The sequence below is a fragment of the Pipistrellus hanaki genome, assembly GCF_964339955.1.
Source record: "Pipistrellus hanaki genome assembly, chromosome: 17".
In the NCBI taxonomy this organism is placed as follows: Eukaryota; Metazoa; Chordata; class Mammalia; order Chiroptera; family Vespertilionidae; genus Pipistrellus; species Pipistrellus hanaki.
In genome coordinates, this window is record NC_140519.1 from 34,187,129 (window position 1) to 34,209,919 (window position 22,791).

The 22,791-nt window shown below is 39.3% G+C and overlaps 1 protein-coding gene and 1 long non-coding RNA gene across 3 annotated transcripts in view; one reads left to right on the top strand and one right to left on the bottom strand.

The window, feature by feature from the left end:
• The window catches only part of LOC311611921, a 27,802-nt gene extending 5,033 nt beyond the window's left edge, over nt 1–22,769 (top strand). The window contains exons 2-3 of the long non-coding RNA XR_014793179.1: nt 21,792–21,929; nt 22,594–22,769. This is a non-coding gene — a long non-coding RNA (uncharacterized lncRNA). The remainder of the gene's footprint in view (nt 1–21,791; nt 21,930–22,593) is intronic.
• PKHD1L1 (PKHD1 like 1) overlaps nt 4,527–22,791 on the bottom strand; it is a 123,305-nt gene continuing 105,040 nt past the window's right edge. For both annotated transcript variants that reach the window (XM_084864454.1, XM_084864455.1), the window contains 8 exons: nt 20,348–20,505; nt 17,606–17,741; nt 14,072–14,416; nt 10,994–11,145; nt 10,453–10,599; nt 9,946–10,099; nt 6,060–6,374; nt 4,527–4,746 (listed from right to left, as the gene is read on the bottom strand). In XM_084864454.1, coding sequence (XP_084720580.1) covers nt 4,736–4,746; nt 6,060–6,374; nt 9,946–10,099; nt 10,453–10,599; nt 10,994–11,145; nt 14,072–14,416; nt 17,606–17,741; nt 20,348–20,505 — 1,418 coding nt within the window. In that variant the 3' untranslated portion in view covers nt 4,527–4,735. The remainder of the gene's footprint in view (nt 4,747–6,059; nt 6,375–9,945; nt 10,100–10,452; nt 10,600–10,993; nt 11,146–14,071; nt 14,417–17,605; nt 17,742–20,347; nt 20,506–22,791) is intronic.

Genomic DNA, 22,791 nt, shown 5'->3' on the forward strand with positions numbered 1-22,791 from the left:
AATTTGGTTACTAATTCTAGCCTTGTGGATTTATTTTGCAAATATGTGGAAATGGTGTGGAAACAAAGCAATAACATTGATGAGAGCTTTCAGGCCTACATGTTTATCATCTTCAAGTCCAGCAGAATCTAATTTTAGCTTCAAGAAAAACAGGTGAATATTTCTTATCAGCAACCAGAAATAGACATGTTTGTTAGTAACATATTAAAAAATGGGAAAAAAGGAGGGAACACTAAACTTTGAAGCTATAATCTGAGTACATTTCCCCATCCCTTTGCCCCTTTGCCTGAAAGACAAGAGGGGGAAAGCAGCTGTTGGAAGGGAAGTACCTGTACAGCCCTACCCCTCCCTCTCCCTGCCTTTTCCCTACTCCTGGGATATTTTTTCCATAAACAGTATGCATTGCCAAGTTTCATCCATTTTTTCTTCTCAGTGTCCATCATTTTAGCACACCGGGATTATCATAACGATGTCCTTACTGGTATTTTATATTTTCACCCTTCCCCTAAATCGGTTTGGTCCTTTGCTGTAGGATTCACTTAAATATTTTTAAAACACAGACTTCTTCATGTTTTAAGATAGAAATGTGCTATTGTCCATCAATTCATATTCACTTGGGAGGATACCAGTCTTGATTGTTGCTTTTAAACTCTTCATTTCGACCTGCTGCTCCTGGATCCCCCTCTGGCCACCTCTGGCCCTTTAAAATATCAGACATATCAGCAGTTCTTGTTAAAGGTATTTGTCTGTATATACTATACATTTTATACAGTGGAAATTAACTTGCCTCCTCATCATGATATATATCCTGCTGTGTTTTTATTCACTTTACAAGTGAAAATTAAATATAGGAATTCTCAGCATAAAAAACTTAGTAGTATTTTATATTCTCTCTTCCTAGGGAGAACTTATATCTATAAGGAATCATCTGCCTAAATACATAAATTACTCTAAAGGAAAATACTCTTGCCATGTAGCCAGACACACTCATAAATAACTTGCCCCAAAGGAATTAATTTTTCTGCTCATAGGCACTGAGCCCATTACCATAGTAACCATAACTAGTTGGTCTATGACCAGGTGTGAATTTTATAGTACACGTTATTTGAAATGGTAAGTCAGTAAATCAGGATAAAGTGCAATTTCTGTAACATTTTGAAAGGACGCCTTTATCTTAAAAAAAAAAAAAATTCAGCAGAGGAAAAGTTTCATTATGCTGCCTACTCATTTATTCATTTAAACAGTTTATTCTCACTTGCTGTGGGCACAGTTTGTGCTAAGCATGTTATGTTCCTTAACCTAAAGGAACTTCTCTAATAAACCCAGCTTGTCATTGGTAAACAGAAATAATGAAAGAACAGTTTTGTTTTGTTTTTCATAAGGGGTTTTCTAATCTTAGAGTCATCTGATCACAATAGAGTAGTGGATAGGGCCAGCAAGGAAGGAGGCAAGAGGTTTGCAGCAGGTCACACTGCCCACAAATATTCAAGTACTGATTGCAGCCCTTACAGGCAGGCCCCTTTTGCTTTACACAGGGTGTCTCCAGCTACTCTCCAAGAAGATGAAGTTGGGGAACTACATCTGTTTCTGTCACTGGAGATGAGGCATTTCTTGCAGCTAATGCCATCCTCAAGAAGCTGAAAATACCCACTGATGAGCATGGAAGAAAAGTATGATCCTCCAACGATTTCAGATAGGTTTCCCAAACCAAAGATATAGTGGGTTCAGGTCAAGGATTAAGTGCTTCAGTTTTGGTGATACAGGTAATAACTTCAAAGATGTCTGTGGTGCCCCAACTGGTTTGGCTCAGTGGCTAGAGTGTCGGCCTGTGAACTCAAGGGTCCCAGGTTCGATTCTGGTCAAAGGCATGTACATTGGTTGTGGGCACATCCTCAGTTTGGTGTGTGCAAGAAGCAGTTGATCGATGTTTCTCTCTCATCGATGTTTCTGACTCTCTGCCCCTTTCCCTTCCTTTCTGTAAAAAAATCAATAAAAAATATATATAAAGATGTCTGTAGTATTTTAAACTCCTTTCTTGCCTTGGCAATGTCCCTGCCCACCTTCCCCCTATAGGAAGGATTTCCTGTTTTCTTTTTCCTTTCCAATTTAGCCACCTTGGGCACATGATGGCACTAGGAGACATCTCAGTTGGCATTAAGATCCTTGCCAAATAATAGTGAAACTGTGGAAGAACAAGGGCTGGGATAATGCACTGCATTGTCCAGGACCTTTTCTGCTGAGCCCCCAACCCTGTCCCTGCAAAGGCTGGCCTTTGTCCTCCAGATGCAAGGAGGCATCTTGCTCCATGCCAAAAGAAAACAGGAAACGATGAATAAACGGGGAAATGATGAATAACAGCCACTTTTAAGGAGAGCTCCTAGAACATGCCATCAGGTCATCTCTGTACTTTTTGTAACTCGCTGTACAGAAGTTAGCCACTCCTCATCGCAAGGGAAGCTGGGAAATGGCCTTTGTTCGAGGTGGCCCCAGCCAAGGATTCTAATAATTAACACCCTTGTGGTGTTTATTACATACCAGGTATTGCTCTGGTGCAATAACGAGTCTAATGGTTTATTGGGCCAATGATGGACAGATAATGTGCTACATTATGGTCATAAAAATAACAGGAGTGGCTACCATTGACTAAGAGCTTGCCGTCTGTTAGGTACTGTGTTAGATACATTCTTTGCTCAACAAGCTGTGACTTCCTAAATTGCAGCTTCAGCCATCTTCTCTCCGATGAGTCAGTTATGACGCTGACACCCATCCATCGTGTACCCCAAACCTCAGGGAACCCCCGATTAAGCTTTCCTTGGGGCCTGATTTAAGTCCTTTTCTCTTGAGTTGGCTTCCTGAGCCAGAATCCTCACTCCCTCCTTGTACAGTCGTCTCAAAGAACGGCTCCTCAAAAATCTTCCTCTGCTCTTCTCTTTTAGGCCACATTCTTAAAAAGCTTTACATCTTCGTTTGGTGCTTCCCTTGATCATTTGCTGTAGCCGAAACTTCTGTTTTGAAGTCTGGTCAAAACTGTATCCCTGGGACATTACAGAATAAACCCAAGCCCCTCTGACAACACTGCCACCCTCCCCTTCCTGCTTTTCTCTTGCTTTTCCTCATATCATTGTTAGTGCTCAGTGGCATCAGACCACTTGTTGATTTGCCCACATTCCATGCTTCATCCTTTACATAGCAAAATAGCATCTACAGGTGCCAGACTTTGTGTTAGGTAGCAGGAAGAAATGCTGAGTAAGGAGAGCTCCTGCCTTAAAGGTACTCACTATCATATGGTGTTTCAGCCCTTGTTCTTGCCACCACACCTTCCTGCATCCCCTCTTTCTTGGCTAATCACATGCTTTATTCATATATCATCTTCTGGAAGCTGTCCCTCATCCATCTCTATCCTCACTGGATGTCCCCTCGTCCCAGCCAAGTGCTCTCTAGCACCCTCAGTTCTCTCTCACACACATCATATTGTATTAATATTACCTTTTTTCAACTACTATTTCCTGAACTACCCTGTGAACTCTTAGAAGGCAAAGATGGCATCTTATTCCTTGTAGTCTTCTCACTAGAGTGCCTGGTGTCTAGTTGATGCTAAATAGATGTTTGTTTGACTGAATGAAATGCCAAATTTATCCAAAGATACTTAGATTTACCACCTGGTAAGTGAGTTTTCTGTCAACAAGATTAACTATGACATAGAGCAAATATTCTAGGAAATGAATACGGAAGAAAAAGGTCTGGGCTTCCTTGAATTCTCTCAGCTGTTCCTAATGCTTGCTGAGTGTCTCTTGTTGGAAGGTAACTTTTGTGAGTACCGATTCTGCTTGCTCTGGACATGGCTTCAGTGCTTTTATTGGGAGCCCTTCCTCCAAAATAAGCATCCCATTTAAAATTTTCTGAGTAAAAAGTACAATTTTTCTGGAATGAGAACTTTTGGTTGCCTTAGCTACATTAATTTGTGGCTTCGTGGCATTATCTCATATTATCCTCTTGAAATAAATGTCTCTTCTGGTGCAGTCTGGGATTGAGGGAGGTCACACTCTTAGGAGTGGCATTTTGACCGGAAAGGAGGAGTAATCAGAGAAGGAGTTTGGACTTATTCCCAAAGCTTGTTCCATGGATACCGATAAAACTCTTAGAATCCTGGCTAGCAGTTGGCAGGCACCAAAATTCAGGCAATCTAGAATTCCTGGGATTACTATGGATCTGAAAAACAGCAACTTAGTCTGTAAAAGATCTAAAACAGTCTCATTTCCCCCAAGTTCTTAGAAATTAGGATAGCTTAGATCATTGGAATAAGAGCCTTGTGAATGGACAGAGCAAGTCAGATCCCTCAGTATGTATAAAAATCAAAGTACTTCTAGTCAGATCTAAAGAGGTTAACTCAAAATTAGACAAGCTCCTTCAACTATTTAAAGGATCTATGATTTGTAGGGATAGCATCTGGCAGAAAGGTGGCATATCTGCTTCTAAATAAAAGATTTCTAAAAATTAAAAAAAAAATAAATCAGTACATACACATATAAGGAATTGAAAGAAATTTATATTTTGAAGAAATTAAATTTTTATGATTAAAGCTAATTAATACATTTTATATATTATAAAAATATTTTAGCATATTTTTTGAAAACACTATAGACTTTCTTATTGGGCATCAAAATAGCTCAGGGAAAAAAAAAAAAAAAAGCAGTTCTTATATTTTTGTTTTCAGCCTGTTCTTCAGAATAGCACTTCAGTTGTTTCCTGAAAAGTAAAAACATACAAATATATATTATATTTTCAAAGTAGTAGTAACATACAGTATGATTTAAAATGTATTTAAATTTTAACTGGTCTAACTAGTATAGTTAACAGGGCAAAAGTGGTAGGTGAAAATTAGTTTTTCAAAGTTTATCAATTTAATATTAGAATCAATAATGTATTCTTTTTGTGGAACAGTGGAAAGAGAGTAGTGGTGCTTATACATAGTATTTTTCACATTCCATTTTTGCCCTTTTACTTAACGAAACTTCATGACTCTCTTAAAAGTAAAATATTATTAATTTAGAATGCAAAGTTATATTTAAAAACCAGCATTTCATTTTATTAATGGCTGCTTTAGTCTGAATGTATTCCCCTCAAATTCATATGTGAAAGCCTGATGTGATGGTATTTGGAGGAGGGGTCTTTGCGAGGTGCTTAGGTCATGAGGGTGGAGCCCTCATATGAATGAGTTTAGTGCCCTAATGAAAGAGACACCACGGAACTCCATCACCCCTTCTGCCATGTAAGGATACGGCCAGAGCAGACCTCCAGCCTTCAAAATTGTGAGAGAGAAATTTCTGCTATGCATAAGCCACCCAGTCTGTGGTATTTTGTCATAGCATCTTGAATGGACCAAGACCAAGGGGTTTTAAATCATCTTATGTCTTCATTGAAGAATGATGGATTATTTAGTAGCAAAGAAGACGCTGTTGAATAACATTTTTATCTGGAAAAAAAATCCTAAAAAAAAAAAATGCCAGGAACAATATCATTTACTAATTGAGATAGGTTAGTAAGAAGCTCAGGAAAGAGCTTCTGGGCCAGTGGAACGTAAACATGAAGATGCTAGTGGTACTTTGCCATGAGGGATGATGGTGTTGGTGGAGAGCCTGCCTGGGAGTGGCTCTACTACCAAAGTGAATGAAGCCAAGAGGTGGGAGAGACACAGCTTCTGGAAGAATCATTTGAGTCCTTGGGTCTAATGGAGGCAGAAATTAGACTACTTCTGGGCTTCTCAGTTAAATGAGTTCACGTTACTGCCCAAGCCATTTCAAACTAAGCTTCTGCCCCCTCGTAACTGAAAAAAGAGTCCTGACATGAGCTGCTCTTCTCATTCCTCACATTCTTCTATGCCACCGTGTAAAGTGAGTAACATTTCCTGGAGGTTATTACCTTCGCAATGGCTGAGACCATATCTTCGAGTCCACAGTGATACCATGCCCAAGTGTGGTGCGCCGTCTTTATTAGGTAACCACGTACTGGTAGCTCAGTACGTGGAGACATTCATGACATGAAAACAGAACCGTGCTTACCTAGATTTACGTTCAAAGTCAAAACTGCAGCCATAAATATCTCCAAGAGCAGCACTCTTCCCATCAGACAGCTCAGCACTGTAGTCACTGTCTGGGCAGCGGTACCCACAGTGGATGCTCTGCTGCTGCCACTGCTGCTGCTGCTGCTGCTGCTGCTGCTGCCACTGCCACTGCCGCCGCCGCTGCCACTGCTGATGCCGCCGCTTCCCTCGCCACTGCTGCTGCCGCTGGAGACGGACTGCACTGGGAGGCTGAGAGGCCTGGATTCCGCCCGAGCAGCATCATCCAGAATAAATTCAATCTTAGCATTTTTCCCTAAAGGAAAAAAAAATCATCGTGGTGTTTGACTTCCTTTTATTGTCTGTCATACACTTCCAGTTGGGGTTTTCACTGACTTACAATAATGCATGATTCCTAACAAATTATTTTTGAAATTGAGTCAAATGAATTAGTGTGAGTACAAACAAGTGTAGAGAAGGTCTCTGAGTTTGAAGAGTTCAATCTGCCCATCCACTATGGGCAGGAGCGCTCTGATGAGATTTTTCTTTCTGGAGCATCAGTGCCCAGGAGAGAGGCTGCTGGAAATGAGGGACAATGGGGACTGGAGGTGAAAGTGCTGAACCTCTGCTTCGTCCCCATGTAGTTGACTGAGAATGGAAAACCTTCAGCCTCACTGGAGGGAGGTGGGGATGAATGCTGAACTTTTAAGAGTTGAAAAAATAGTACAACAAACACCCATATGTCCTTCACTTATTTCAACGTTTTTAAACTGTTTCCCACATTTGCTATCAGTCAGATGATACTTTTTGTTGCAAGACTGTGTGCGGGAACCTGCCGGCAACGAACAGTACCTGAATGAGGGGGTGAGGCTAAGAAAAAGACAGACAAGAGCAGATGGGGTCGGGAGGGCTCAAGACCCGAGGTCTGCAGCCCCGAATTTTATTTTTCCAACCTTTAAATACAGTTGTGAAGGAGGAACTGTTTATTTCAGGCAATCGTGCAGGTGGCCGTTTCTGCTAACATGATGAGTTCCTGTACAGATAAGTTCCTTCAGCACCTGACCTTTTACAACCACCTGACCTTTTACAACTCCTTCTGTGTCAGCAGGCTCCTATCAGTTGTTTTACCCTAAACGACATCTGCAGTTAGCAGCATTCCTAGGGGTAGTAGTAATTTTCCACTTAGGTTAATGGAAAAGGGGAGCACATGGCTGCATTCAGGCATATAGGACCCCTGCATTCAGGGCAGCTCCCCGCAACTGTGACCCTTTCCTCTTACCCCAGGTACACAAGCTTGAAGAAACACTTGTTAAATTTTTTTAGAGTGAAACATTAAAAAAAAATCATACAATTTTAAAAAAAAATCCACATGTTAAATATTCCCACAGTTTTGAATATGAGATCAATATATTTTTCCTTGACTTAATTTATTCTGGGACTACTGTTATCATTATTATGGTAAGTGGTTAGCACACAGAACAGATTGCAATACTTATAGACCTTGAAGTTTTATTTCCTTTTTTTCTATTTGTTTTCTAAAAAAAAATTTTTTTTAAATCATTTCTGTTTTCATTCTTCCTTTCTTTTTTAGGGAGAGAATGTAATTAGCTCTTGACCATATTGTGTTTTCATAAACAACAATGTGTTCTATAACCTTCAAGATGGCCAGCCATTGTTTGGTAGACTTCTATCACTGTTAAAAATTCATGACAATAGCACATTTGTCTCCCTTTTTTTTTTTTTTCCACTTTAAAAAACTGAATTTTTGTGGCAGGTGCATTTTTTTCTTAATGATTTTTATGTGCAAAGAAATTACGTTTTTATTTTTTCTCCCGAAGAACTATAAGGAAGCCCATGCCAGCCTTGTGGAAAGGCTACTCCTTGGAGAACAGAAGAATCCAGGCCAAAACCAGAATCAAGACCTCAGGGCTGTCACTCCAATGAAGCCAGCCCCGCAGAAGGGTCAGACATCATGGAGCAGAGATGAGCCATCTTCGCCCACATTCCTGACCCACCCTATTGTGAGCCAATGAAGAGGCTCTTGTTTTAAGTCGTCAAATTTTGGGCTGACTTGTTATGCAGTAATAGGAAATGAAATAAGCACTAAATGTTAGATAGGCTGCTAGGTCCACAGGTTTCAAATATTATATCCATCAGTAAGACTATCTTTATCCAGGTTACTCAAAGAGGCAGTCTCAGCTGTTTACTCTCTTCTTCTCTCCTGTTCTCACCTGCTGCTTACATCCCTATTTCTGTTAGAAACCACAGCCCAGACCCAGGTGGTGAGTAGAAGAGTGCCTGCCTGCTGCGGTGCTACTGGGTTGCAGTGTGATCTGCGAGGGGATTTCCCGTAGTGCAGTGACTGTGGGGGCCCTGCGAGGAAGAGTTACAGGAATGATCCTTTATTGGTGTTCTCAGATGTGCTTTAAAATTGTTAGTCTACAAACTGCCTACCTGACCTAAAGATAATGAAGAGATGACTCTACGTAACCTTCCTTACTGTCCACAACCAGGGAACTGAGGCCCTACACTTGATGGAAAGAAAGAAAGACAAAAGCAAGTGAGAAAGGAATTAGGAGCAGCGGCTCTTTCTCTATAGCAGGTCAGATAGACACTCCGAGGGAGGCTTTGAACTCTGAAAGACAATGTAATGTATAAAAGGAGAGTGCTATTTTGTTATTATGACAAAATGCCCAGACCTTGATCAGCACTCCCAGGGGCCTGGGTACTCTGGAGCATTGCTATTTGGAAGTGGCACTTTGAAGACCTTGGTCCCTACCTAGGTCAGGTCTTTGCCACGGGCCACTTCCTGAGTCCACAACCAGCAAGCATGTGGGATGCTCAGGGTCCTTGTCCAAGAGCGCAATGTGGAGCGCATTGCCACTTGATCCTCATCCAACACAAGGTTGAGATATTGCTGCCTAGCAGGCAGACCAGATTGTCTAGTGTAGGTCATTATTAAAGCACAAGGAAACAAAAAATAAGGAAAAGATTCTTCCAGAAGGATTTTAGTTGTTGATATTTAGTGATTATGAAAAACATCAGATGACTAGTAGAATTATTTTACTTATTTTACTCTTTATTTTATACTTTTATTCTGTGTGTGTGTGTGTGTGTGTGTGTGTGTGTGTGTGTGTTTGAAATAACAGTGGTAAGAAAGGGGAATGCTACTACACAGCTTTATAGAAGTTAGGCTATAAAGGTCCTAAAAGGGTTCCAGATTGAGGTAAACAGATGAATGGAGGCCTGTCTATAAGCAGTTTATCCGTTTTATTGTTTTAGGTACTTTATAGTCTATCACCAATAGGATCTATTTTTGGACATATTATTTTGGCCTCAGAAGAAAGGCTTTTACTAACTGAAGTTATACCATCAACTCAAATAGAGATAATATAAGAAACATCACTGTGGAAGTTATGACTGTATTTACTGTAACAATGTTTAAGATATCACTTAGTAAAGATTCATTGGTATGCTTTATGAGAACTCATAGGGGTCCTTTATTCTGATCTCAGAGCAACTCCTCCATAGGGTATTAAAATTATGTGATCCTATCTTATCATTTATTTAATTTGAAAATCTGTTGCTTATATTATAAATGCAATAATACATATTTAGTGAAAATTAGACAAATACAAAAATGGATAAATATATGAACCATGAGATAATTTTGATGCATATCATCAAATTGCCCATTTAAATTTCTCCCATTGCTTATTTTAATTTCTAGTTTGTTTTGCATATTAAATATATTTTTATAAGCTAGACTAAATGTTTTCTGAAAAGTCAGAGTATGGGGTTCTGATTTCTATAGTTTATTGAACAGCGTATTCTGGAATGCTTTGTTCAATTATAATATATATGAGGATCCAAAGTAGTACGCTCACCTGTTCTAAGCAGAGTAAGGTCCGTGTAGTTGGCCCAACAGCTGCTAAATGGAATTGTTGTATTTCCACCAAGACCACTGATTTGGTTATTGTTGGAGTCCTTTAATATGGCCTTCAAAGTCAATGAAGTAATCCCAACTGATACACAATTACCCTAAAGAAAAACAATAACAACAAAACGTAGAGAATTCTAATTGCCCTGTCCCATGCGTTTAAAAAAAAAAAAAAAAAAGATATGTGAACTTTATCTATAAAAATGCCTTGTTACAAATTTAAAATCAGTAGAAGCATTTTTTTTTCCGACACAAAAAATTCACAAATATGGACACCGGAGCAAGTTCATGGGAAAGAAATATTTTTAAAACAGTACTAGACAATATCCATACATATCAGTCTGACAGTGCAATCCTCAGGTAGGCAGAGCACCAGGATGAGTGAAGTTGGCTCACCCTCCCGAATGCATAGCTTAATTCTCCCACTTGAATGAAGCTTTGAGCTATAACTTACGTCGGGATCCACTGCCTTTACTGAAGGCTGCTGAGAAAGTGGCTGTCCCAGCTGCGCTGCCACCGGCTGACGGATCACCAAGAGCGAGGACACAAAGGCCAGGTGATGAACAGGAAACGCAAACCTTTCAACGGGCCGGGTAGTCACCTGTGAGTGGTCATGAACAAGGGAGTGGTTTTCACACAATAAACTGCATTCAGTAGCAAACTCATCTTAACCAGGCTAAGAATAATACTCATTTCTATTTTAAAACATGTCAATATGTGCAAATATTATTATAATATCTCTTCTAGATCAAATTCATGAAGCATTGTTGTAAATATTCGAGGCAAAACACATTTTATTCCAATAAATAATTTTTTAGGAGACAGGCTCCTTTTTAACCTACTTTATCATTTCAGTGATACTATATAAAATAGACAGTAATAAACTAGACATGCCCTCTAAATTAGTCTTGCAATAGGAAAAAAAAATTGAACTAAGAAATTAGTAACAATGTTTTAAGTGGCTAAAGTGTATTTTTCTAGTTGTGCTTTCTTACCTTACTCCATCCAGAATCACTTGGGCTAGGGATGGGATTGATAATAGACATGGAAGAGACATTAAATCCAAGGGCACTACTGGTTTGTCCTAAAATTACAGCTTGCCCAAGAGAAGCAGCAATTTCTTGGAGTTCAGATAATTGCATCTGACCTATGAGGAAACAGTATTATGACATAAGGATGATAAGAAAGTGGAATTGTGAGAACACATGATAGTTTTTTCCTTAAGTTTTTATTTGTGCTGCTCCATCCATATTATAGAATTCTATAGTTTTCTAACTGTACATAGCTTAGCATGTCAAAGTCATATTAACAAAGTTAGGAGACTGAAGAGCTCAGTATGTTTTAAAGCTGGAATTAAAGGGAAAAAGGGTAGATAAAATAGATATAAGAAAAATGAATAAAAGCACCCCTTGTCCCTGGACATCCAGCGTCTTCCATATCCTGAGTCCTGCCTGGAGGATTCTGACCACTAAGCTTCTTCCATTAAGACTCGGGAAGGAGGCCATGTGGTAGGCCAGCAGGTCTTACTTCTGAAAATCACAGTCTTAGGGAATTTCAGTTCCTATCAATTTTAAAGGTCTCTTGGGGTTGACTCAGACTCTTCTGGACTAATGCTCAGTCTATAGACTCCACCCTCTCCCGCCACTTCCTCTGTTATTCTTCTCCAAGACAGCCTCCCAGGCGGCGGGTTCATGTGCCCTAACGGTAGTAGTACCAAGGGCACTTCGTGCCCGGACTCTACTACTGCCACCTGTCCTCACTGGATTTCAGTACGGTGTGGCAGGTCTGCCCTGGTCTGCCCTGTTAACAGATACTCTGACCGTTAGATAGGTGAAGGCGTCCATTTCTGCAGACTGCCACCTGAAAACCAAAGACCGTCCCTTGAGGATATCTAATTCCTGACCTCGTGTCTCTGCGTATCCAGAGGTTCTTCAGTGCTTAAGGACCCTTTTTTTTTTTTTAGGAAATCTGGCAACGTCTGGGTCTCCTAACACTATGTAAAGGCAGTTGGGAGCCAGGGGGACCGCTACAGGCACATCTTTGTACCGTTTCCCAATCTTTTGTGATAATGTTGCTCCATGACAAGTGTGGGCCTTCCTTGAGTCTTAAAACTGTATCCCAGCAAAGGTCTGGGGAAAATGCCATTGGTCTGTCTCTCCCTCTATCCCATCTCCAGTTCTTAGACTATTTGTACCTAACTAGATAAATCTGACAAACAAGGTAAAACTGCTTTAAGGGGATGGAAGTCGGGAGGGGTTGTGTGTGAGGAAATTTAGATCACATATAGACAATACATCGTAGTTTCTTTGGATATTTGAGTGGCTAGTATGCTCAATATTGGACCCTACTACATGTAAGGGCTAACCAGGATTTCTAAGAGTTGGTGAGCAATCTGTATATGAACCATGCGCGCACTATAACTCCTAGGTTAAATGAACAAACTCTTTGGGGTCCAAAGCCATGACCCTGTCAACACAGGAATTATAGGGCTGATGAAGGGAAGTAACCTAAGACGGGCCAGAGAAAATCATGAGAGAACTGGTTATAACTCAAGCCTGTGCTTCCTGTTTTCTTCAACAAAGAGAGTTGATCAGCACCTCCCTCCACTCATGCAAGCCTTTCCACAGGCTTATCCCCACAAGGGAAGAACCTCTTGCTTGCCTAACTGGTGGAATTCCAGAATGGCAATGTGGCTCATGTAGAGAGTCAACATTTAAATAAACCTGCTGGGGAAATGAGTGATGACCCCCTAGTGGCAGAAGGTGAGATTTTCACCCACTACACAGATTTACCCATAAAACAATAGCATGGCTGGGAATTGGCCTGTGGAGATAGCAGCAAGAGGCCAGGAAGGTTCAGTGGCCTCTAGAGAAGCTTATGCAGGGCAGAGGAGACCATTCATCTTGTAGCAGAGAATATTAAGTCCAGAGGGCAGCATGCGGGCCTGAGGTCATGAAAGCCCCCTTGGTATCCAGATACCAACTTAAACACTGAACAGATGAGAGGAAGAAAACCTGAAGACTGAACGTTTCCCCACCCAGATGCCCAAAAGGAGTCACTCTAAGGAAATACTTTAAAGCAGCAAAGACACCTGTTTTGGGACAGTTGAGCTTAGTTTTGTCTGATACCTAGAAAATGAGGGTATGGAGAGTGAGGGACAGGCAAAGGGGTGATGGTTGGTGAGGAATAGAGAAAGGGCTGGTGGTTGGTGAGGCTGATTAAGGTATCATAGGAATAAAGATAGAATATATGCTTGCATATTTGTACTTGTTGGGTCAATCTGTGACTTTACTATGGAAATCTATTTCACCACCCCACTGCTCTTTCCTCAGGAAAACACCCACAGTCCTTCTTCAGCGTATGAACAGGAGAGAGAGAGCTCCTTTTGGTTTCCCACTATCTAGCACCTACTGCTCAACCTCATCTCCAGCAGCTCCTCTTTCCTGGCTCCTCCAGCTGCAGACCTATTGGACCTTCGCTAGCAATGGTCGGCAAACTCATTAGTCAACAGAGCCAAGTATCAACAGTACAACGATTGGAATTTCTTTTGAGAGCCAAATTTTTTAAACTTAAACTTCTTCTAACGCCACTTCTTCAAAAACAGACTCGCCCAGGCCATGGTATTTTGTGGAAGAGCCACGCCGAAGGGGCCAAAGAGCAGCATGTGGCTCGCAAGCCGCAGTTTGCCGACCATGGTTTTAAAGCATCAAACTCTCAGCAACTACTCCTCAGCCTTGAACTTTCCCACCTCCCTATTTTCATGGTTAATCTCTCAGCTGTGAGGCCACTTCTTTAGGTCACTTCTCAGATCTTTTATATTAGGTGAAATCCTTTGGTTGTTAACTTATTAATTGCTACTATAATAAAATAGAGGCTCAAATTCCTTCATCATTCCATAAATAGGTTGGGATTACAGGAGTAGGCAGAAAAAGGGGTCTCTAGGTCCTCACAGGGTTCAGGATATACGGTTGGTGGGATTTCCTGAGGTCCTGCTTACCAGGCCTGGATAAGGTTACTTGTGGATATGGATTTGGTAACTGCATTGCTCTACCTTAAAGGTCTACTACTCGTACCTGCAGTGTCATTGGTTATGAACTGAGGGGGTGGATCTCCAATCTCCAGATCAATCCTCAGTCCCATGGATCTCTTCTTGCGCAGGCTGTCCCCTCTTATTCCTTTGCTGATACGGATTTTGTCACTTGGTATCTTTAGGAACAAGGCAAGATTTCTAACTAGGTTATGAGAGCTATAAAAGTCCTCTTCTGTTACAGCAGGTATTTGGAAAGAAACAAATATGACTGCGGTGGTGTGGATTTCAACAGGTGTGGTTCCTTTAACCAAAAGATAAAGCATCTGGTAGGTTCTATCAAAGTAGTTTTCACCAAGAACCGTGGAATTCAAGTTAGGAAGGAATTGCTCTATGAAGGAAAAAAAAAGTCAAAACAGCGTGGTTATGCATATTCATATGATCACAATTACCATGTAGTATTTCACATTTGTTTAAATTTATGAAATTTCAAAAGTTCACCATTCTTTCATAAGAAAGTATGCATCTTAAAAACACATATAGAACTAACAAGCAAAATAAAAGTCACTTTTAAATAATACTGTTAATAATCATTATATGTTAAATTAAAGATAAAAATTAATTTATTAAAAACAGTTATTTTAGAAAACAATAGTCATTGGTTCATTAAATTTACTTTAAAAACAATACTATAGATACAGTATAAATGAGAAATAAAATCTAATTATAAACCCAGGACCTTGTGTTATAACACTATTTACATGTTCAGAATTTTAATGCCTTGATCAAAGGCATTTGATAATTTAAGAAATGTAAATTTAACTTTAGTAGCCATCTAGTTTGTACAATGCTATATACAAAATCTTGAGGAACACATTTAATTCAGCTTCTATTTTACCAAGAAAATATTATGTAAAACAAATGAAATATATATCAAAACATCCCTGAAGGCTCTTATGTGAAATAGGTTTACATTTCAGCCTGGAAAATATTTGATAATGCAAAACAAATTCTACTAGGGAAGCAAATTTTGTAAAAGTTATTTGGATTATTATATACATTAAAAATGAATGAACATATAGGGGTGCGCAAAAATAGGTTTACAGTTGTGAGTACACAAAACAGTTTATTTTTATATTATTATTTATTAATTATTGTATTATATACCATGCAAACAATTGTAAACCTACTTTTTGCCAACCCCTGTATATACTATTTTATGGCACAGTATTGATAGTAATAATGTTTAAGAGGTACTATATCTACTACAATGTATTAAGCCCTGACAAAGGTTGAATTGTAGAATAGTACTGCTATAAGAGATGCCAATTTTTACCACATTTCATAGTGGGGCTTACTAAGAAAAAGAAATGAAAATGTTAGAAAGAAGAGGGTATTTCTTATGAAAGTAATAGACATACATAACAATGGCACTAAGGGGCCATTTCATTGTTACTATATATTTATTTAATACCTGCTAGGATAAATTCTAGATGCAATTTGCTTTAAATATTCTGTGAATCTGAAGTTTGTGCTTTTGTATTATAATCAAGCTGCTGTTACTTATACTATTTATCCTAGGTAACACCTGATGTCTTCAAAAAAAAAAAAAAAGTTCGGATTCATAATACAGGGAGATTATTTTACATCCCAAGTGCCAAAACAAAATGATAATTTAAAAACAATGTCATTTTCAGGGTGGGGAGATGGAGAGGGCTGGTGGGGAGAGGTACTGGGGAGATCCATAAGAGGGCGGTGGTTGTTTTTTAACCCTTCAACACTTATATCACCAATTCCTTATATTAAATTCTGCCTGTTGAGATATTTTCCACTTTCCTGACTTGAATAATAGATACTTGGTACGAAAAGTATAGTTTGAAAAAATTGTTAAAATTTATAAAAATTAAGCTGTAAATATGTATAATGATTCATATGTAAAAATGATAGCACTAGCTCTCTTAGCTTATAAGGAAGTAATAGAGCATAATTTAAGTGCACAGGTTCTGGAGCTAGTCTTTGAGTCCTTGCTCTGCCCTTACCAGCTTTGATACTGTTATGGACTGAGTTGTGTCTCCCTACCCCCACAAATTTATGTGTTGGATTCCTAACTCCCAAAGTGAGGGTATTTGGAGATGTGGCCTTTGAGAGGTAATTAGGTTTGGATGTGGGTGGGGACATCACAATGGATCAGTGAGTGCTCTTATAAGAAGAGACAACAGACAGCTTGCATGCTGTTCCCCCCCCCCCTCCCCCGTGAGGACAGTGAGAAGGAGGCCATCTGCAGGCAAGGAAGAAAGCTGGCCCCAACCTGATCATACTGGCACCTTGACCTAGTACCAGCAGCATCCAGAATTGTGGTAAAAATAACGTTTTTTTTTAAGCCACCAGGTTTATGGTGTTTTGTTAAGCAGCTTGAGCTAAGTCAGAGACCTTGGCAAATTACTTTACCTCCTTGTGTCTCAGTTTACTCATCTGTGCCTACTTCTTAGGTTTATTATTAGGATATAGTAACAATATGTTTTTATACAGAAAGCATGTAGTGCCTGGCACATGGTAATGTCTCTGGAAACATTAGTTATTCATACAATTAGGAGAAATAGGACTTGCTCCACAGATGGTAATGAATGTGGTTGTCCATTCATACTCTCATGTCAGCTTATATTATGATCCAAAGCAGACATTTATGTGATTGTTAGCAAAGATTACAGGGCACATATAAAAATGATAATAAGTTAGCACACGTGGCATGGAATGTATTGACTTTATTAGTACCAGATTAACAAAAAGACTTCAGTGAGCCGAGATAAATCCTGGTTTTGCAAATATTAGTAAACTAATAGCCCGTTGCAGAAAGATTCCTGCAGTAGGGCTTCCTGCTGCACTCTCCCCCGCCCCGCCTGCTTCTCTTCCTTCTCCTCTGCCCCACTTGCTTGCTTCGCTTCCTTCTGCAGCACTTGGCTTCTTTCTAAACTGTCTTGATATGCAAATCAACTGCCATCTTGGTTGGGTTAATTTGCATACTTGCCCTGATTGGTTGGTGGGCATGGCTTGGGCTTAGCAAAGGTGCCGTCAATTTGCATATTACTTTTTTATTAGGTGGGATGGGTAAGTTTAGCTTCTCCATATATTTCATTTAAGTGCAGTTTAGTTTATTATGTATACTTCATGGTGTTTAGGTTGATGTTATACTAACTTTCTTGGCAATATTGTCAATTAATTTAGGTTCTGAACACTGTGAACTAGAAGTAAAGCAGAGATAGGATAAAAATTCAAACCAAGTTTTCTTCTGTACATAGGAATAACTAAACTGAATGTGTAGAATGTAGATGTTTTTAGGGGGCTAAGGAATGTCCATCATACACCAAAAAATTAATATCTGCATGTTGCAGGTAGCTAAGACTTTCATTAGGACTTATCTTTTAGGACATACATGTTATAAATAAATGCATCTTAGTATTTGATGGCTAAAAACTATTTTATCTTGCATTCATCAATGGCAAAGGAACTAAACATATTAATGAAATATCAATAAAAAATTTTACATGTAATTAATGTGTACTGTATTTTTCTGAGTAAATACCTGTGTGTGGATGTCTATTAAATTCACAGTGTTTCTTTTGGGGGTTCCATACTGTATCTTTGGGGCAGACCAATGCATTTTTCACATAGACATCCAAACGTTGCAGTGTGGAAAAAAAAATTCCTACCAGAACAGCCTGTTAAAAATAAACACATTTTTACATCTTAAAAGAACAATGAAACAAAATATTAGGATATTATCACTTAAAAAATAAATGTCCTTGAACTATATATACTTTCTGCAAAAAATTTAAAACTACATTTTATGGACTTAGGATAAATATTGAGCTAAAATTATTAAAAGGACTTAAATTCAACCATTCACAGAGATGTTACAACTTATTGATAATTCTCAGTAGAAAAGTGTAATGTAAGAAAGAAATTATTTGAGGAGAATCTCTAAATTAAAGAAAGGGCCTCTTTAAAAGTTAACAAAGTTCAACACACACTTTCAACTCCAGAGGTAGAAGAAATGGGGAATTTAGCAGTACTCTGTATAATGTAATCACACAAAATTAGCTACTTAATGTTGAAAAAAATGCTTATCTTTGAGACAAACATGGTAGTGAGACTAATAAAAATTAGCCCTAGCCTGTTTTGCTCAGTGAATAGAATGTTGGTCTACAGACTGAAGGGTCCCAGGTTTGATTTTGGTCAAGGGTGCATACCTTGGTTGTGGGCTGGATCCCAGGTCCTGGTTGGGGCATGTGTGGAGGCAACCAATCGATGTGTCTCTCTCACATTGATTTTTTTCACTCTCTGTACCTCCCTCTCCCTCAACTCTCTAAAAAGCGATGGAAAATATCAACCAGTGAAGATTAAAAATTTAAAAAGACATAAACATCAGCCCAAGCAACTCTCCTCTTTGATTCAATTTTGTTCATTTTCCATGTTTATATTCCCCAAATCTCATGCTGTCAAATGTAATCATAAAGTAAAAAGACTGGCTTCTGCAGGACAGGAAGGAAAATTCTTTTGAATTATTCTTTTGAGGCTCAGAATATTAACTGTCACAATACTTCGTAGTTGCATTCTTAACTAAAAATATTCTCTTTTATTCAAAAACTGATTGTCTATCTGAGCCGGGCATTATTCTAGGAGCACTCAAAAGTCCCTGCCTTGTTTAAGTTTACATTGTAGAGTGAGGAGACAGAGAATAATTAATAGAAATAATAAAAAGCAAAGTATCAAACAGGTTAGAAAGTGGTAAGCACTATGGAGAAAAAGAAAAGGCATATCAGAGTGTAAGTAATGGGTAGAGCCTAGAGCAGTGGTCGGCAAACCGCGGCTCGCAAGCCACATGCGGCTCTTTGGCCTCTTGAGTGTTCTAATGTCACTTCTTCAAAATAGACTCACCCAGGCAAAAAACCAACTTCTGAGTATGAGCCATGAAGTTTCAATCGCACTGTACGTGCGCGCCCGCACATGATATTTTGTGGAAGAGACACACTCAAGGGGCCAAAGAGCAGCATGTGGCTCACGAGCCGCGGTTTGCCGACCACTGGCCTAGAGGAAGGGTAATGGGGTAGGCTTATGGAGCGAATGGGAGCTGAGGAGATGGGGGAGTTAGCCACCTCGGGTAGAATGTTGGTGGCAGACTCAACATCTGAACACAGGCAATGGTGGTGGCATTTCTGGTGTGTTGAGGATAGCAAGGAAGACCAGTGCGGCTGGAGGAGTAAAAGAAGAAGGGGAAGAGCTAAGGAGGAGATTCTCGTATGGTTTTGTAAGCCCCAGCGAGGACTCTGACTTTTAGGAAATTATCGTAGGGTTTGGGGTAGAGGAATGATCTAACTAGCTAACATTTTGAGAGTCCCTCCATGGCTACTGAGGTGAGAATAGACAGTAAAGGGGCAAAGAGAGAGCAGGAGAAGGAGTTGAGAAGCAAACGCCTTCATCCAAGGAAGAGATCATGTTGGCTCAAACGGGATGGCAGCAGTGGAGATGGTGAGAAGTGCTCAGATTCTGGAGATTAGGGAGGGAGACTCAACCGAATTTGCAGATGAATTGGGTGAGGAATGTGAGAGAAAAAGAAGAATTAAGAATAGATTCCAGGTTTTATATCTTGAGCAACCAAAAAACTGTGCTTGCTGTCATCTGAGAAAGGGGAGGGGTGTGTGTGTCTCCTTTCATTACTCCTCTTTCGGCTTCATCTCATCAGTATCCTTTCTTCACATTCCTAATACTCTTAGACTTTCACACCTCATACTCAGAAAAAAAAACTAAATTATGAGACTACTGCTTAACCTCAAACTCCTTCCCACTGACATAGTGTATATAAGTTTAATCACCTCAGCTGAATTCAGTTTATAGGAAAGATCTGACATTAATGAAGATATTTTAGATAATGTGCTGTGACCCTAAAGTCCAAAGGTGTATTTCTGACACATATAAATAATAACAGCATGGAAGAATAAATATATAATTCCAGTGACCAGTTTGGATGTGCACTATTTTTATGTTTCCTTCCTAATTGCCCAAACCATAGGCCACAGGGTCATGCCTCATAGATGAATCAAGTGCATAAGGGGGAGAGGTGTTTGGTATTCATATGAGCTCTCAGGCTGATGAAAACTGTCAGGGCTAACAGTATTCTTGGTAGTACCCCAATGATCCTTGAAAAGGAGCTATGGCTGACGATGCTCAAGAGAACAGGGGAGGAGGTAAAGTCCTTAGCAGATAGAAATATAAGCAAGTAATTAACACCAATAACTCTTAAGCAATTGTTTCTATCTTGCCTTACCTTGTCGTGCTTAACGTTAAGCAACATCAGCCGAAGATTCTGAGGACTGGTGCCCGTGAAGTACACTTCATAAGATCTGTTCAGAGCCACAATGCTATGAAACAGGGACAGTCTTCTCTGGCAGGAGTATCCGGCACACCAGCCATGATCCTGTGGGCCTAAATCCACCAAATGAAATTCATGTTTCCTATGATGAATGTTATTAGTGCCAAGTGCAACAAGTAATTGTACTAAAAATAAATTGCGGTGATGAAGTTCATTTATCCATCCGCCCATCTATCCAGAGATCAAAGCTATTTCTCACATCCTGGCTTAAATAGGCAGGCAGGGAAGCAACTCCTCTCAAACATAATTTTACACTGCCCAAGTTAAGACTGGTAAACTGATGTATTGAGGATTTGTCAATGAAGAAATACTAGATTTGCATGGTTCTCTACTTTAATAATCATATTGAAGCTGAGGCCACATAATAAAGAAGAAAATGTTTCATCCTTTCTCCTACCTATCAGATGTGAGTTTGGGTGGGGAACCAACTTTCTCAGGCTCTGCTGAGAAATATGCTGTAACAGAGTTAAATTGTTAAAAATAGAGCCTGTACTGTACCTAGAAACAGGGATATTTCTACGTCTGAACCATTGATTTATTAGCTCTTTCTTATACTCATTTGCTCATCAGTTAATTTGTAAATTCAACAAACTCTTAAGTTTGTTTTTTATCGTCTTTGCCCTCCACTGTTATTTTAATGTATTTTTTGTTAAAGACTGTGATTACAGGTAGTGTTGGAAGGTCAACATCATTAATGAACTGGAGCAATCTGAGAAATGACACTCCAATAAACTTCCTAGAAAGCCAAAAGACAGTGGACGCTTCTCTACCTGAATCTAGACCTTTCTAGAATAGGTACACCACCTGTAGCCAACTTCTCTATTTCACTTCAGTTTTACAGTGGCTGGGATAAACATTAGTGAGGTATGGAATGATGAATTTTCTTGATGTATTTATTCATTAGCATTGCTCAATTTCCTGGCTTACTTGAACTTATCATAAATATTTATAACTAAACTTCAATCAAATTTTAAATCAATATAAACTTCTGCAACTCAAGTGGAACATAAACTTTCCCTTAGCATCCAAAATATAAATTCTACATTTAAATAAACAAACAAAAAGAAATTTCTACACATAAAATAAAAATTTAGAGTGACAAAAGCCACCTAGTCCAGTGTATCATCCCAAGTTTCATTTCAGAAATGAAAACACATAATTTCAAGGTTAAGTCTTCTAAGAATTCATGAAAATAAAAAATGAGTAAGCTGAGAATATTTGTTCTCAAGTATTCCAAATAATATATTATTGTTACAGGCAGAAATAGAATAGTGGGGATTAGCTATAGTTATAAGAAATATTAAACCTCTGTTAACCAGGATTGTTCTGTTCGGATTAGAGAAAGCACATTCTGAGCTGGCTGAGGGTTGTATACCCTGGGACATGGGAGTTAACCTTAGAATGCAGCCTATTCTCCTTCTCTAAGAACTACCTATTATCATGAAAAGATGAATGACCTTGTTGCTGAAACAATCTGGTAGGGGAAGCCCCTGCCCTTTGCAACCCTCACCCAGTCTGCAATGCCTGTAACCTGTAACCTGTAACCTTGCCTACTTTCTGATGCCTGTAATTCCTACTTCCCCATGTAATCTTTGTCCTTCTACCTAATATAAGCAGCTGGCTTATGGGGCGGGTAGAGCATGTTTTCATGGATGACCTGCTGCTTTCCCACAATGCTGGCAGTATTAGAATAAACACATATATAATTCAACCATGTCTCTGCTTAATTGGCTCAATCAGTGTTAGGCAGCATGGACCCATTGATTGGTCAGTTTCATTATCTTTTTCTTTTCTTTTTTAATTTATGAGAGGCAAATTGTCATTTTGGAGACACTCAGGCCAACTTTTACTTAAAAATATTTATGTTATGCCGAAACTGCTTTGGCTCAATGGATAGAGTGTCGGCCTGCGGACTGCAGGGTCCCAGGTTCGATTCCCTGTACCTTGGTTTCGGGCACATCCCCAGTTGCGGGGAAGAGGGTGCAGGAGGTGGCTGATCAATGATTCTCTCTCATCAGTGTTTCTAACTCTCTATCCCTCTCTCTTCCTCTCTGTAAAAAAATCAATAAAATATAAAAAATACTTATGTTATAAGTATGAAGATCACTCAACAAATAATTTTCCTCTCTTTCTCCTTCTAGTGCTCAATTTTGAATCACTGCCCTGGCTTTCTAATACGGGAAACTGCTGAAGAGTCAAGTATCTCCCTTATACATAGATCTTTCTTACAAATGGGAGGCACAGATGTTTGCTAGTTTCATGTGATAATAATGTATGAGATGTCTCTATGCATGTACTAAATAGTGAGTGCTTTGACTAATCCTAGTTTGCTGACATTG